Raw genomic sequence first — 15,589 nt, 5'->3', positions numbered from 1 at the left:
CAGCATATGTTTTCCCTTCCTATACATATATACTATCTTGTCTGTGGCTTATATTCATAAGATTTTCATTTATTGTGATGGAAAAAGATAGAAAGAAATTGAGTGGGCAAAAGTCAATTCTAATGAAATATATACAATTTCTCTTGAATCAGGCAGAGTTTCTGTTACCTATTTCAACCCTCTCAAATAGTTTAAGATGCTTTTCTAATCTCCTTCACAACTGAGACAGCATGTGACCAGTCGCTGAATCATGACGACCAGTAAGAGAGAGCCCAGCAAAGGCAATTAAAAGCAATTATTAAGGCCATAGGGGGGCGACAATACAGTGACACTGGAGAGAAGATGGTGAACAAAATCCTCAACAGCAAATATATTCCACTAAAATACTCTACCATACAACACTCATGATCACTTTGAAGAAACTAGTTGAGAGAGGTACTCATTATTACTATTAATTGTTATATTAATCATATGGTTATTATGATTCATTTCATACAGCACAAGATACACACCTCAAAAACCAACCATTGTGATCTCATCCAGTTTCAGGAAAGAAAACCCCCTCCTAGGGCAAATGTGTTTGTGTTACTGTTATTGTGTCTACACCCAAAACAATGATCACATGAGGAATACATAAATGTCAACGAGTGTCTTCAACTCTGAGCACTGTAAAAAAGTCCAGGCCTTTCTGCAGATAATGTACACAAATAAAAAGACCACGCGTGATCACAGAAATCTGAATCCAGACTTCATGGTTCCTCTGTATATTTTTACAGTTATGAGCCAATATTGCAGGCTTTAAAACAAAACAACAACAGTTTATATAATATATACGTTTTATTACCTTACCTTTATCATAGACAAGAAAATTATGAATTTTCAAATATTTTGCAGAACAAAATGACCTAAAATTATTATATATTATCCTTGAGGGCAAATGAGGATTTTTGTATTGTAACAGACGTCTTTTGCGTGACTTATAGTAACATTTTCATAATACTTTATAGCTAGTATGACAGATGCATATTTTCTTATGGTGAATATACCACTTTGTTTTTCAAAATATATTCAAAATATACAAGATTCAGAAATACATATATAAACATTATATGTTTTATGTGCAAAAAATAATACAGATTTTTGCTTCATGTTAGTATATTTCAATCAGTTTCATTATTGATGACAAAAATTATGAAAATAAATCTATTTGATTTTCTATATGGAATCAATCTAAACCTTCCAACAGCATGGCAGCCTTGTTCCCTGTTGTTACAACACCAGTAGGGGGCGCTCCACCCCAATAAGATATCTCAGTCCTCTGGATATCAGCTCTGTTTGACACTCATCATTCAAATGCTGCAGCTTAACAATGGACCCCAGTGAAATGCATCACGACTGATTTAATTCAGCTCTGATGCAAGGACATACGTGTGAATGGGGACATGCATGTTTTCGTGATTGTATTCATTGAAATCACTCGTTTTGCATTATTTGAAAATGTTGCAGTGAGAATTACACGTTAAATAGTATCTACGGATCCACCTTCGGGCCAAACTCGAATAAAGTCTGCTTCATTTAAAAGTTTGGAAGCGAATCACGCCAAACTTATGATATAAAAGAAGCAATGTATCTCCTCTGCCTGTGACCTGTTCTCCAGCCCCTGTGCACGGGGCCCGGCTGCAGCGCCACGACGCTCCTCTCGGTTTACTCCTCATCCTTCAGAGCTATTTAAAGTAAAGGAGGTAAATCTTCGCTCCCGCAGCCGACAATCCTCGCACACATTCCAACCAATGGCAGCACGCAGGGGGACCGCCGCAGCCAATCACGGAGCAGCGCGAGCGCACTCCTGTTAACGACGCTCGACGACCGACGACCATGGCCGGAGGAGCCGAGTCCTTTTCTGTCTTACTAACTTTTAGCGTTTAGTTTCCACGCGGGCAAAACGGTGAGTCGGATACTCTTTCCGGTGCATTGTATCATATTCACTACCTCTGCTAGCGTGCGGGTTTTTCCAACGGAGAGAAATCTCGGTTCTGGGAGTTAGTCTCGTTATTACACGTTCTGCTCTCGTCGGTGAACTCGTATCCACACCTCGCCATAAACTTCATACGACTTCTGCGTAGTTGGTGAATGTCGCTGCGTGTGTTTGTCTTGCGTTACATGTTGGTGGGTGCAACAAGTCCGCTGACCCACTTTGGCCCGCATGCAACGTAATCAACGCATTTCTTTGTATTATGTATTATTGTAGCTCCGGGTGAATTTAGACTCTTGCTCCCAGATGTGTCGACTTTGTGTTTAGTGAATGAGCCTCACATGTCCACAAACAGCCTTTACCACTTAATTCTGGGAAGAAAACTGTTAAAACACCTGAAGTCATCCAGCTGGAACTCATGACCAAACATGAGTTTATTTGAATCATTCTAGCCACAAATGTTCCATCACGTTGGACCTTATTGTTTTTGTGCATGTGTTTGCAGGAATGAAGTGGGGTGAGCTGCTGTGAGCAGTGATGGGGGACATAGAAGGTTCCTACCGGGCCCTGCAGACCCCTGGCACAAGGCTGGGGGCCCAGTTCAACGCCGGTATCAGCACCTTGGAGCCGGGCCAAAGCCTCAGTGCCAACATGGTCGCTGGGAGCAAAAGCCACGGGCAAGGACTACAGATCCGTGTGCAGGCCCTGGACGAGTCTCAGGACTTCTTTGATGTAGATGTAAGTGTCTCAAAGTGCTGCACAGCCAAACATTTTGACCCCCCCCCCCCCCCCCAAATCCTCTTTGATTTACTCTGCTGATAAGACGGAAGTTTGATACACAGCAGGCGATATCTTACCTTGCAGTCCTTGGCTACCCTGCTCGCGTGTGGCTTGGATTGGTGACAGCTGCCACATGGCTTTGGTGCTAAAATCCCTTCCTCCTTAAGTCTTCTTATTCTGCCAACTTAGTGTAACTCACCAGGGCACTTTTGAAATATATCGTGGCTTAGATTTTTGCTCAACGCCCACGTTTTCTTTCCTGGGTCCTAATGGTGACCAATATAAGACCATCCAGGCCTTAAGACTCAAATATGTTCACATTAACCATTTGGTCAACCAGTTGTTGTGTAAGTTTGTGTCCTTGCGCATTGTTATTGAATTATTAAGCTGTGAATTCCAAGGTGTATTGTTTTCAACTGAGAATGCAAGCATGGACAAATAACAGTGGGCTGAGGTTTGCTTTGCTGGATGTTGCATCTTAATAATCAACACCAGGAATTACAATTTCCATGGATGTGACCTTTTTTTTGGCAGGTAGTACACATTTGACAAAATTGAGAGTTTCTAGTTAACATTACAGAAACACAAGCAAGCAACTGCACAGTGTTACTAATGTCCTGTATTGAAATTTGGCTGTTCGAAAATGAAAATATGTATCATATCAGAATATAAATGAGAGGGTAACTTTCTGTGTTAAATGGGTGTTCTGAAATGTTGAAATCATGAGGTACTAATTAACATGAGGTAGTTTGTAGCCAACAATTGTACCAGTTGTGACTATGATGACACTCAGCAGACTGCATATCTCCGCCAAACTCCAACTGTCCCCCTTATGAAAAATTCACTAGATCTATCATATCTGCTCCCTAAATTTGTTCATTATCCATGATTTATTCAATAAAACATCAAGAAAAATGTTAAAAACCGCCCTATCTAACGATGCTTAAGAAATTAAAATTCCTGGATATGCCCCCCGATCTGCATGAGCAAATACATTTTATGGGTTCTTCCCTGGGTCATGACCCACCCACAAAATTTCAAGGAAATAGAATGAGCAGTTTTTGTGTAATCCTGCTACAGCAAACAAATGCAGATGAAAACATAACCTCAGAGTGATGTAATTACTTCCTAGAGAAGTTAATCTCTTTTAAAGTTTAACAGTTGGTTTGATCAAATCTTGAGATCTCCACTGTGTAAGTGCTTCCCCATGTTTACTTGCTGAAGGAGTTATCGAGAAGGCAAATAGGAAGCAATAAGGAAGCCACTAGCAGAGCACGTTTCCTTCCTTTCTGTGGAGGGAATAAATATCAAAGTGATCAAAGTGGTGTCTCCATAGTGACCACGCCACTGAGCAGTTAAAGGAGTGTTTGCAATTTAATTGCCAGTGTAATATAACTGAACCTGGCAGCTATTAAAGGTGTCAAAATAGGTTAATGTTTACTATTTCTCCGTTCAAAATCCGTGTGGAGCCACAACAATAACGGTTCAAGCAGATGCAGTGTGGGGGCACTGCTGAGACAGACATTTCATAATCTTATGCACCATATGTTGTCTGCTAGTCTTAAGCTAATAGAATGAGACAAACACAAGTTTGAATTTGTTCAGAAGTGGGTCTGTGCACTGCTCCGTCTGGAGGTAAAGAAACTTTTAAACATTTATTTAGCCAGTTTTCGGATGATTTTGGATTCTGTGCATTGAGAGTTGAAAGTAAACTCTGAACGTGGTGTTGATAGGAGATGGCAGACTGAAATACATGGCTGCAAAACTGGAATGGCAATCCTGTTGTCAAGCAGACTGAAGTTTGCCAAGAACAAGATGTCCTCTCAGAGGCTCCGTTGTTCACCGCTGCCCAGACATTGCTTAATATTTCTGTTCATTCAGTCCGAGGAGTCGTGGGCTGGGGCAGGGGGTTGGGGGTAGGTATTTATGCCTCTATAAAGAATGGCTACAGAGTTGTACATCTGCTCAACTAGGTCAGATTTTTTACTTTAAAAATAACTGCCAGTGTGCTGTATCACTCAGTTTTGTGTCTATTTCACCATAATCACAAAATTAATGAGACAGTGTAACCTTTCGTTATCTAGGTTGGTCGTTTTCCCCTCTTGCATACTGTATGCAAAAATAGATACAAAATTGCAGTGTTGAATTTTTGAAATGGCTGTGGCCGTCAAGCAACTGCCGCCCCTCATTATGGCCCATTTGGTTGCTCAGCTGCCCAAATATCTTATAGGTTTGTGTACAGTTCTCTTCACCTGCTATTTTCTACCACTCCTACTGCAGCTTGGTTAGTGAACCATAAATACTGACGTGTCAAAAGTGATTTTTAAAATACTTTTCTCTCTTAAACAGATGCAAGGCACACTTGATCTTGTCTTTCTAACACTTTATCAATCTGTGAAGCAGTATAGATCTAATTTCTTGTCAAACATATTGTGTGATTAAATAATATATAATATAAGAATAAATTGATTCATGGCCCTTATAATGTCTTAAGCCTGGAACTGCTACAGAGAAATCAGACCGCACATGTGCTTTGATGTGTTGGCCTCCATCTGCTGCAGGTACGCGGCATGGTCATCATCAGCAGACATTTGCTTGCATGGCTCTTATCCATAGGCCCCTCCTACCAGTCAGCACAGTAGAAAGCTCAGCCTTGTGGGTTCTGGACGGGGAGGCTGGGCCTGGACAGCAGGAAAACACAAGCTTCTTTTATCCAGCACAGCCAACCCCTTTAGCTGGCTGTAACTTGGAGCTCGAAAACTCACAAAAAAGGGCTGAGTGTGGGAAGTGGAACCTAGCTGTGTGAAAATGCAGTATAGTCCGGGGTAATGGTGGGAGGGAATCTGGGCAGGCTTTGCTGTTAGTGTTAGCAAATAAGCACATAAATAGCAAGGTTGACAAGCAACTGGGTTTGGGGGAGACAGAGGGGGCAGCCTCTGGTGTTAAAGGAGCAGTTCAGAGGGAGCCATCATGGCAGTGCAATGTTTGAGCAAGAGTGGTGGGGGAAGGGACACGCTCAGGAGTGAAGCCCTGTTAAAAGTTTGGTCCAGGAATTTCAACCAGGGGCCGGCTGCAGAAATCACATTTTACTCTGTTAGAGTCTGATGATAAAACTTGTGTATTTCATATGTTTCGTTTTGCTCCTGCTTTGTCTTCTACCGGTTCTTACAGGGATGAATGCTTAAGAGATGTAAACGGTTAAAAAAAAAAAAAAAATGACAGCAATTAGTTAAAAAGTATTTTAATGTCGTTTTTTAGCTAAAGTGATGGTATACCGTAGTTTGGAACAGTAGAGAAATGTGATTTTCTGTGTGATAGATGCAGTAGAACAGGGCATTTGTTTTAAGTGCGTGCTCAAACATGGAGCACTCTTGGACTCTTTAGTACAACCACTACAGCTGAGCACTCAGCTCTCATCTGTACAAAGCACTCACACTATCCCACTGTGCTCTGAAGTAGCTCAACAGTCTAATGGCTGTGCTGAGAATGAGCTGTTTAACATCTCAAATAATCCCTTGTTCTGCACAATATGTATCTCTTCTGTTGTTCCTGGACTAATTAGCGCCATCCACATTTCAATATTTAATTCCTAAAACCCATCCCATTTGCAATCTTTCACCTGCCATCCACTCCAGAGTTTTTGAGTGCCTAAAACAGAAGTTTGAAAACTCTTCTGGTTCTCTATTAGTTTGAAAACTCCGGGGCTGCTTTGTAGTCTGGGTGGGCAAAACAATGCACTCGTTTGGATACCTTGACAAAGTTACCATGCATTTGCTTCCTGATTGGGCGTTATATTTCACGGCTCGACAAACAGTGGTAAATCAAAGCATGCCAAGACCTAGTAGCTGGGTCTAATTTCAGGGGCCTTTGATGGTTGCATTTGATGACCGATTTCGTCAAAGCGTTGTGACTGGACTGTCTAAACTAACCGTACACACATGCTAAAAACCATGGGGCAAACCTTCTGCAAACTGTAGCACTGTTGCTAGGGGACAGCAGTGAGGATACAGAAGTCTTCTTTCTGGCCCACGTAGATTGCATCCTTTGAAGTAGACGTCAATTGAATTGGGACCCAGCTACTGTCAGTCACAGTTCTAGTTTGTCAATGGTCCAAGAAGAGAAATACCCTGGTCTTATTTATCACCAATTGTTTCTTGGTGGTAGCATTTTTTGTAAGCAAGCAAAAACTGCAGAGTAGGCTTCCTATGCTTCCTGGTCACACTGGCACTGCCAAATGAATGTGAATGATCATGTTAAAAGGGCTCTGGGCAGCTGTGGCTCAGGACGTAAAGCGGGTCGTTCTCCAACCAGAAAGTTTTTGCTTCCCTATTCCGTATGCCAAAGTGTCCTTGGGCAAGATACTGAACCCCATAGCCCTTCTCACATATGCAAAAAAGGGCTGCCCATAGATGCACTATATGAATGTAGAGTGTAAATGTTCAACTGTACTGTAAAGCACTTTAAGTTGTAATTTAAGACTAGAAAAGTGCTATATAAATACAGACTATCTACCATTTGTTTGCCCCACCTATCTCAAGTTTTTCTGTTTGGAAAGTCAAGCTGAGGCTGTAAAGTATCTGGGTTACACAGGTGACTTGAGCAGAAGGCACAGTAAAGCACCTGATCCTGATTACCACTATCTAGTGTTTATCTACCAACAAAGGTCCCGCCCAACTGTCATTAGGTGTGTCCTAAAGCCAGAGAGTGAAAAGAGAAACCAGCACCAGCCAAAGATTGAAAGTCGACATTTAGATAATAAAGTCATCAGAGAACCTGTTGAACTTTGAAATCTCTTCTCACAAACTTGTGACATTGGCCACCGATGTGCCAAGATTTAACATGCATGGTAAATGCAGGAAATCTCCTGGTGGTAAAGCCCAAACAATGCATGTCCCACTGTGCCAAATACAAGCCCCAACACACCCCTGCTGTCAGTAGGAGGTTCTGCTAGAGCTCACCGCCATTCACTGGAGGTTGGGAACTATCAACCGCTGTTTGATATACCGTGTTTAACCTGTCATGCAAGATACACCCACCCAAGCATTGAATCTGAACTGGGCTGGATGATATTTGGGTTACACAAGTGTTTTTGTCTGTTTTATTCTTCATTCTCTGTGAATGAGGAAGGCGGTCCTCCCACATAGGGGGCTGCTTTTCAAGCTCAGTACACACACACACACACACACACACACACACACACACACACGTGCGCACACACACACACACGTGCGCACACACACACACACGTGCGCACACACACACACGTGCGCACACACACACGTGCGCACACACACATACAGAGGAAGATTTTCCTCCCAGAGAAACATCTGTTTGTTATAATCCCTGCTGCTTTCGTAGCTTGATTGGGTGACCCACTGACCTGCCTTAACATCTGAGCTCAGAGCTGAGACCATGGTTTATACCACAAGTTGGGTGTGAACAAATGCAATCTCACATTACAGGCATTTGAGCTGATTTGTGACACTTATTTATCTGCATGTCAAAATAAACTTAGTCTTGATGGCAGACAGGCTTGTGACCAAATATCTAGTTTTAGGCTACATTCATACTACTAAGTTTTACTCTGCTATGTATACGTCTGTTGACCACACTACTCCGTAGTTTTATTGCCATTAAAACGAAGAGGTTTGGAAATACTGCTGGCCCCGTTTTTAGTTTCAAATCTCTGGGGCTGCTTTAAGTTTGGATGGTAGAAACAGCAATGTTTGTAAACAATGCCGTAGACACTCAAAACCACTTACTCATTGGGTCTTTTCAATCATAACTTTGCATTTGCTGATTAGTCAAGCTTTGATCACATGACCCACTTCCAGAAGAAAACGACCAGCATTAGCCACACCTGATGCGGCTAATGCTGGTCGCTTTCTTCCACGTCCTGTATACTTGAGTGATCACGTGATTTGTGTTTATAGGGTCTTAGTAAGGTCGGGGATAAATACTGTTATGGATTCAAAATGCTGATGTTTACAGGGATCATTTAAGTTTGAAAACGCATATTTTCAAAGGAAAACGTAGTATTGATGTGGTCTTAATTTCACATAATTTTTTGGAATGCTTTGTGGTTTCATAGGATATTGACACTCCCAATAATTCAGATTTGATTGTGTGTGAAAGGAATTGTGATCTCAAGACTAAGCTGGATGTATTCACATTTTAATTGGATGGAACTCACTTTCTCTAATGCAACATATGGGGCTGCTGCCAACTCTAAATTTGTTTGCGTTTGCTTAAGTCCCAAATTGTTTCAGCAAAGGCAATCTTTAAGGAAAAGGCATTTCTTCTATACACAGAAATTCTTTGACATATGTCACAATGTTGTTGTAGTTTATATTATATTCCTGGATCTCTGATCACCAAAGTGAGTACTCAGCAGATCGTCTGTCATTTCGTTGCTCTGAATTCAAGTTTGGCTCTTTTCCCTTTGTCACATGTTTCTGCTCTTGAACTCAAAGATGCCACGCATTTTACAAGGGTGATAACCCTGCAGTGCTCTAATAACTGTGCACCCACAGTGTGTCTACAGTAACTGATCGGATACACAGATAACCCAGCAGTCGGCAGTGAAAGGGGTTTGTTCACTGTAAGTTTTTGTGTGTTTTCATGCGAGGGTGATCTTCAGTGGTCTGCCTTTTCCTGTTAGTTAGCTTTCAGGGAGAAATTAGATCTCCGTCGTCCCTCTTTCTCAGATTGTGGACGATAAAAGCTAAATATCCCAGTGGAGATTTATACTCTCCCTCGAGACGACAGCGCTCTGAATACAGTTTAACATTCCTGCACAGGGTTAATGAGTAACACAAAGGAGGGGCCACTGAAAGCACACCAGTCAACACAGAGACATTTGCTCATGACATTCATATAACAGTTTATTCTATTCTTGTTGAACTTAATTGGTAATTCTGAGTTATAGTTTTGGTAGAGTATCAATTGATATATATATACATAATATAAATCCTAAGGCTTAGCGGTGATCAGCCTGATTATTTCTATTCTGCAGTTCTAGGATCTTGAATGCTGCTTATAATTAATTTACTCTGAATTACACCTTAAGGATGTGAACAAAATATACTTTCAAGTGGAAACAGCAGATATGGAGGTTTTTGTATGGACATGTTGCCTTTACTCAAAGAGAAGATTTAGTTTCACTCAAATGACTTTGTTTACCAAGCACATCAGACATTAGTATCCGTCAGTTTTGAGATTAGTATACGATTACATTGACTCCTAGTTGAATTGCCTTTCACTGAATGAGTCAAACAGCGACAGAATCCTTCAAAATGTGCCTTACATTTGGTCCCAGATACTTACTGATGCCTTCTGAGAAGTATGTTTGGCCTCCGCTTAGAGACGACCCAGACAAATTTTTGTAACACACAGGCTTTTGTTCCCAGACTGAGATCAGCTGAAATTAGACACTGTAAATGCACGGAAAAAAGGCATTTTATAGCAGATTCCTACATTTATAGATGGTGTGTCAGTAGGTTTCACCTGCAATTTATAGATTGTTGTGATGCAGAACATGTGATTGTATCAAAGGAATGAAAAGACTAACTACAGTAAATCTCCTGGTGCTCTTTTGAGCTGCAGTGTTTGACTTTAGCCGATGCAAAGCAGTTCTTTTTATAAGGCTTTTAAAAATACTATTTTACATTACAACCAGATGTCTCGGGCTATAATTTTCCCAAAAAGTCACAGGCAGGGATTCCAAACCTCAATTGCAGTGTGTTCTTAGTACATAGTAATTAGTTCTTCATTTAGTGAAAACAAACCCCAGAGCGCTGAGAGGGTAAACATCGTTAGAGTTCCTGCGTGTGACTTTGCTGCTCTCAGAGGAAGATATCAGGAAATGTACAGTAGGATGCGTTCTTGCTGTCTATTCGTCCATCAAAGTCTAAGAAACTATTTGAATCGATAGATGAAAGGTATGTGGCGATAAAACGCGTAATGAAGTGGATCATTTACAGACGCCAAATATATTCTGCACCTGAACTCCAGAGGTCCTCTGCAGTTTTCCAGAGGAGTTTTAGCGGCTCAAAAACTTTGAGTAGTGTGGACGGCGGTCCTGGTAGAGTTGATTTTAAACAAAAACGCAATAATGTGGTTGTAGCCTGAGTAAAGATTTGATTTCTGTAACTCACCAATGTTTTTTGTCAGCTGCCTTGTCCTGTTAAAAGAGAGCTATTTCCCATCATTCATATTCTATGATGTATCATCAATGGTCATATGAGATCCTAATGCTGATGTAGTGATGAAAATAATGATTCCATCTCTTCTGTTGTTTTTGTTTTTTTCCTCCAGCCCAAAGCTCTTGGACAGTCGCTCCTCTCTGAGGTTTTCCACAGAGGCAACCTCATCGAGAGTGATTACTTTGGCCTCGAGTATCAGAACATGCAGATGAACTGGGTATGTATGCCAGGAAGCGTGTCTTCAGTTTCCTGTTTGAAACAGACACAGTGAAAATCCAGGAACTGACATGCATTCTGATTACATGTGTCAGTTAAGTATTGCCCAGCAAATGTAGGAAACAGTTTAAAGGTCAAAGGTCACAGCGTGCTGACAGAGAGACCAAAATAAGGGAACAGGACCAACTTCTGAGTCATTCCTCAGCTACTTCTAGCTAACCGGCTTCCTACAGCACACACACTGAGGTCGTGTTGTTTTCACTGGACCTGAGCAGTATATAATCTAAGCATATTTTTAACTCGTCTGACACATGTACCCATATGTCAGACTTTCCATTTTGTTATTCTTCCACAAACATAAGTGGAATTCAAGACCACCTTCAACTTTTGGTAAAGTAATGGAGAAGAGATATGAAAGTCATACTTCAAAAAGAGAACAGAGCTGGAGTAGTTTTATAAACAACACATCTGTGGCTTTGCAGGTTTTTTTATATGGAAATTTTCCATTTACAAACTAAATGTTTAGCTTCATACTCACCATTGCAGGATGTTTGGATGAGTGATATTCAGAGTGATTTCTTAGTTATTCTGATATCCGGCATTCATTTGAGATAAAATATTCAACAATTCTTTATTAAAAAGTCTAAAAATGACCAGATCCATGTTATATATTTTGTTGACGTGTTTACTTGAATTATCCAAAAATATTTCAACCAATGTCCAAACTCATAACCCCCCAATTTTGTTAATGGAAATGGGACATTTAATTTTGGTCGTATTTCAATTGCGTCAATACAGCTTTACTAGTAGCTTTGCTCGTCTTTGCTATAACTTCCAAGGCAAACCATGTTTGTCAAAGGAAAAACACACTGGTAGCCAATTAGCCAGTTGGCTGTGTTATCGTTCTTTCTGTCTGTATTTGTCACTCGTAATGTATCATGATTTTTCAAAAAACAAAATAATGTGCAAATAATAAACAATACAACATAAAGATTAACACATCATTACATACATTCGCAGCACTGCTGTGAACACAATTACACTGTCTTAAATAGACCAATAGGCCTTAGCAAAAACTATTTAACTTGAATTTTCTTAAACTTTCTAAAGAACAAACCTGGCTAAGCATGGATTAAGCTGTATATAGTGTATCATTCGCAGTTCCTTAGTAGAAAACCATTAAAAATTTATTTAATTAAATAGGAAATAATGAAAAACATTTCTCATTTATAAACAGATCAAAGCCAACATATTGGTTTTGTTTTGCATAAGCAACAGATGGACAAGTATATATATATTTTTCTTCCTGTGATGCATATGTGTAACTATGAGCTGATAGAAGAATTGAGGTAAATATCAGCTGATACCAATTCCCAATATATCATTCTGGATTAGGGACATTCCTCCCTCAATCAGGCCCAGATGTAATAAGACAGGCAGTGAGGGTTTGTAGCCAGCGTTTGGCCACAACATTGTGGCAAAACATTGCCGCATATCTTTGCTATCATCTATGCTGACACAATATACAAACTGTGTGTTGTGAAAGAGCAATTTAAGATAAAAATGTCACCACCTGTCAGATTTTGTAATAATATCTCATAATATTGGATGATTTCTTTTCTGTAGGTTTGGCTGGAACCCACAAAACCTGTTTTTAAACAAGTCAGAAGTAAGTGAGATAAATTATTAGCTCAGGTTCCCTCTAATAGAAATGTGCATGTGTGTTGATGATGTTTTTCATGTTTGTTTTTCAGGACCAGCAAATACCCTGTTTAGACTGGCAGTGAAATTCTTTCCTCCAGACCCTGGTCAGCTGCAGGAGGAGTACACAAGGTCAGTGACTGTAATTTCCTACTGGATATTACATTTATCTCTTGCATGTGCAGAAGCTCACGATTTTGGCTTCAGGGCAATCTAGTATTTGTCCTCCTCATTCCTTTTATGTTTAGCTGCACCCAGTGAGAAACCTGTGCAATCAATGTGTCAATTTGTGTATTAAACTCAAGGTATCACAAAAAATGTCGACGCAGGATTAACATTTGTACATTTTTACCTTGAGTAACATCTGATTTGCGTGTTCTCATGTTTTAGGTCGAGTACAGGGATTAAAGTTATCAGTTACTTTGATGGAATTATGCTGTGAGTCTGGCGGCTGTATATCTCCGCACATAATGACCTTTTGGAATCAACTTTACAATGGGGGGAAATCGGCTGCTCTGAAAAGGCAGCACAGCCTGCTTTTTCTTAACATTTTAAGTAAAACTGGATCTGCATCTGTACGCACAGTTTTGTAGTTGGGGTTACCCAAGGCCAAGTGATTTTATGTGCTCTACTACAGAAGTTGTGTCGGTCCCCTCAAATTACACAAGGGTCCCTTCTTCCCTTGTGGCAAATCAGATATAAGTATTAACAACTTCACTGAGAGGATGAAGAGTAAAAAACTAGTCATCTGGTCAGAGAAAAGAGAATCCTGCTGAGAGAATTGTGGGAACAAATTGCTCCTCCCCAAGTGTGTCAGAAATGTAGAAACCTCCAAAAATATTCCTTGTAGTTCAGAGGTCTGTCTAGCAATCGACACATCCTTTTAAATTCAATCCATCGAAGTTCACGACTTTTCAAATTAAGTTACTGTATTTCAGCTTGATATAAAGCATTACTGCAATATAAAAAATGTTGTGCTTTTTCTAAGAGGAAGTGATTCTATGAATATTGTTGCCATGATAGAGATCAGCACCAATGCCTTTTCCCTTGTCCGATCATAGTGTTTCTTTTTATATTTCTTCATCTCGTTGGCTGCACCTCAGCCATCTCTTTTTATGACCATTCAATTATCTTGTGGAGCATATGCCGCTGTCCCGCTGCCACTACATTACCACCAGCAGCAGTTGCCTCCATGCACTCACATTAGCGCCACCTCTTGTCTTCAGTTCAAGTCAGTCCCATTTACAACTCAACATAGTCTGGCAGCAATAGAATGCCATAGACTGCTGCCTCTCCTTCCCTTGGTAATCCTCATATTAGCACCAGCCATTAGCATGTGCCAGATTTACCCCACGCCCCCATTTCCCCTCTTCTCTTCTGCTTTTCCTTGTTTTGTGCACATGCATGGACGCCTCCTGTTGCTGATTTGCTAGGATAGTATTGTTTGGCCCAGTCCAAACCACTTTGTTGCCCTTTTACAGAGCTTGAACTGTATAGAAACACACACACACAGAGAATTGACAGCTAGTTGACAATGAGGAGATATTATGAGGAGATATGTTTATTGATTTAAAATGACTCACTCCACCTTTAACAAATCAAAATTTGTGATTTAGCAAGTTGTTACATGATTTGACCCATTGCATGATTTCTTTTTAGTTCCCCATGAACAAGAATGCTTTAACTCTGTATTTTTCTTTTTAGGTATTTATTCTCCCTGCAGATGAAGAGAGATTTGATGGAGGGCAGGTTGATCTGCACAGAAAATACTGCAGCCCTGTTGGCATCTCACCTCGTCCAGTGTATGTTTAAGCTGTTATTGTAACTACAATGTTAAGAGTTTGGGTTTGTTACTTTGCACAAAAAAATTGTACCAGATGAAAATAAGTCTCTTAATGTAATGACTGCATTATCTATTTACAACAGCTGTAGTAACGTAAAAACAGTTTGGATAAGAACAATTTAAGTAAAAGGCTTAAAATTTAAATTTAAGTGTATTTTAGTGAGAAATATTCAACCCTACCATTGAAGGGTCCATTCAGCTGTATTACATAAATAATATTATAATGTCATTGAATTTTGAAATGAATTGCCAATCAAATCCAATGTGTACACATGCAGAATCAATAGACTTTTCTAAATAGATCCTTACATCGATGTTTCTTACCTCTTGTCCAAAGCGGAGATTGGCGACTATGACGACATAGCAGACGGAGACTACCTGAGGAGCAACAAGATGCTGCCTTACCAGGAGAAGGTGCAAGAGAGGATCATGGAGCTCCATCGCAGACATCTGTAAGTTGTGCCGCCTTGTCTATAAGACGCCTTGTTTCCATGTTGCATTCTCAGTGATGCTCATTTACCTGAATGACTGTTTTGTTGTTGCCACATTCTCAAGTCCCTTTCCACTGGTCAAAAAACTCACTAACATCTGGATTTTGTCTGCAATGGTAATGGATTCAATTGGCACTAACTCCCGGGTCAAAAGACTCTGCAGCTCCGGCTTTGATTGATTTTATGGAAACAAAACACCAGGGTGAACATATTAATTTGGTAACACATTGAGGTGAGAGAACAGCTCAGTCATTGGTGCGTTTGTGACTTTGAACATGACGTACCTGCGAAAAGAGCAGAGAGACAAACACCTACTGTCAATGGGAGATAAGTCAATTGCTTTTTGTTAGTGGGTTTACCAGCAGTTAAATTTCCTGCTAAT

General features: G+C 40.3%; 1 protein-coding gene across 3 annotated transcripts in view; it reads left to right on the top strand.

The window, feature by feature from the left end:
* Positions 1-1,859: 1,859 nt before the first annotated feature.
* farp2 (FERM, RhoGEF and pleckstrin domain protein 2) overlaps positions 1,860-15,589 on the top strand; it is a 32,365-nt gene continuing 18,635 nt past the window's right edge. For all 3 annotated transcript variants that reach the window (XM_061078263.1, XM_061078262.1, XM_061078261.1), the window contains exons 1-7: positions 1,860-1,945; positions 2,478-2,710; positions 11,069-11,173; positions 12,799-12,841; positions 12,927-13,005; positions 14,578-14,675; positions 15,054-15,168. In XM_061078263.1, the coding sequence (XP_060934246.1) occupies positions 2,510-2,710; positions 11,069-11,173; positions 12,799-12,841; positions 12,927-13,005; positions 14,578-14,675; positions 15,054-15,168 (641 nt within the window). In that variant the 5' untranslated portion in view covers positions 1,860-1,945; positions 2,478-2,509. The remainder of the gene's footprint in view (positions 1,946-2,477; positions 2,711-11,068; positions 11,174-12,798; positions 12,842-12,926; positions 13,006-14,577; positions 14,676-15,053; positions 15,169-15,589) is intronic.

Source organism: Limanda limanda, chromosome 9, assembly GCF_963576545.1.
Source record: "Limanda limanda chromosome 9, fLimLim1.1, whole genome shotgun sequence".
Lineage (NCBI taxonomy): Eukaryota > Metazoa > Chordata > Actinopteri > Pleuronectiformes > Pleuronectidae > Limanda > Limanda limanda.
This window is presented reverse-complemented; position numbering and strand designations above follow the sequence as displayed.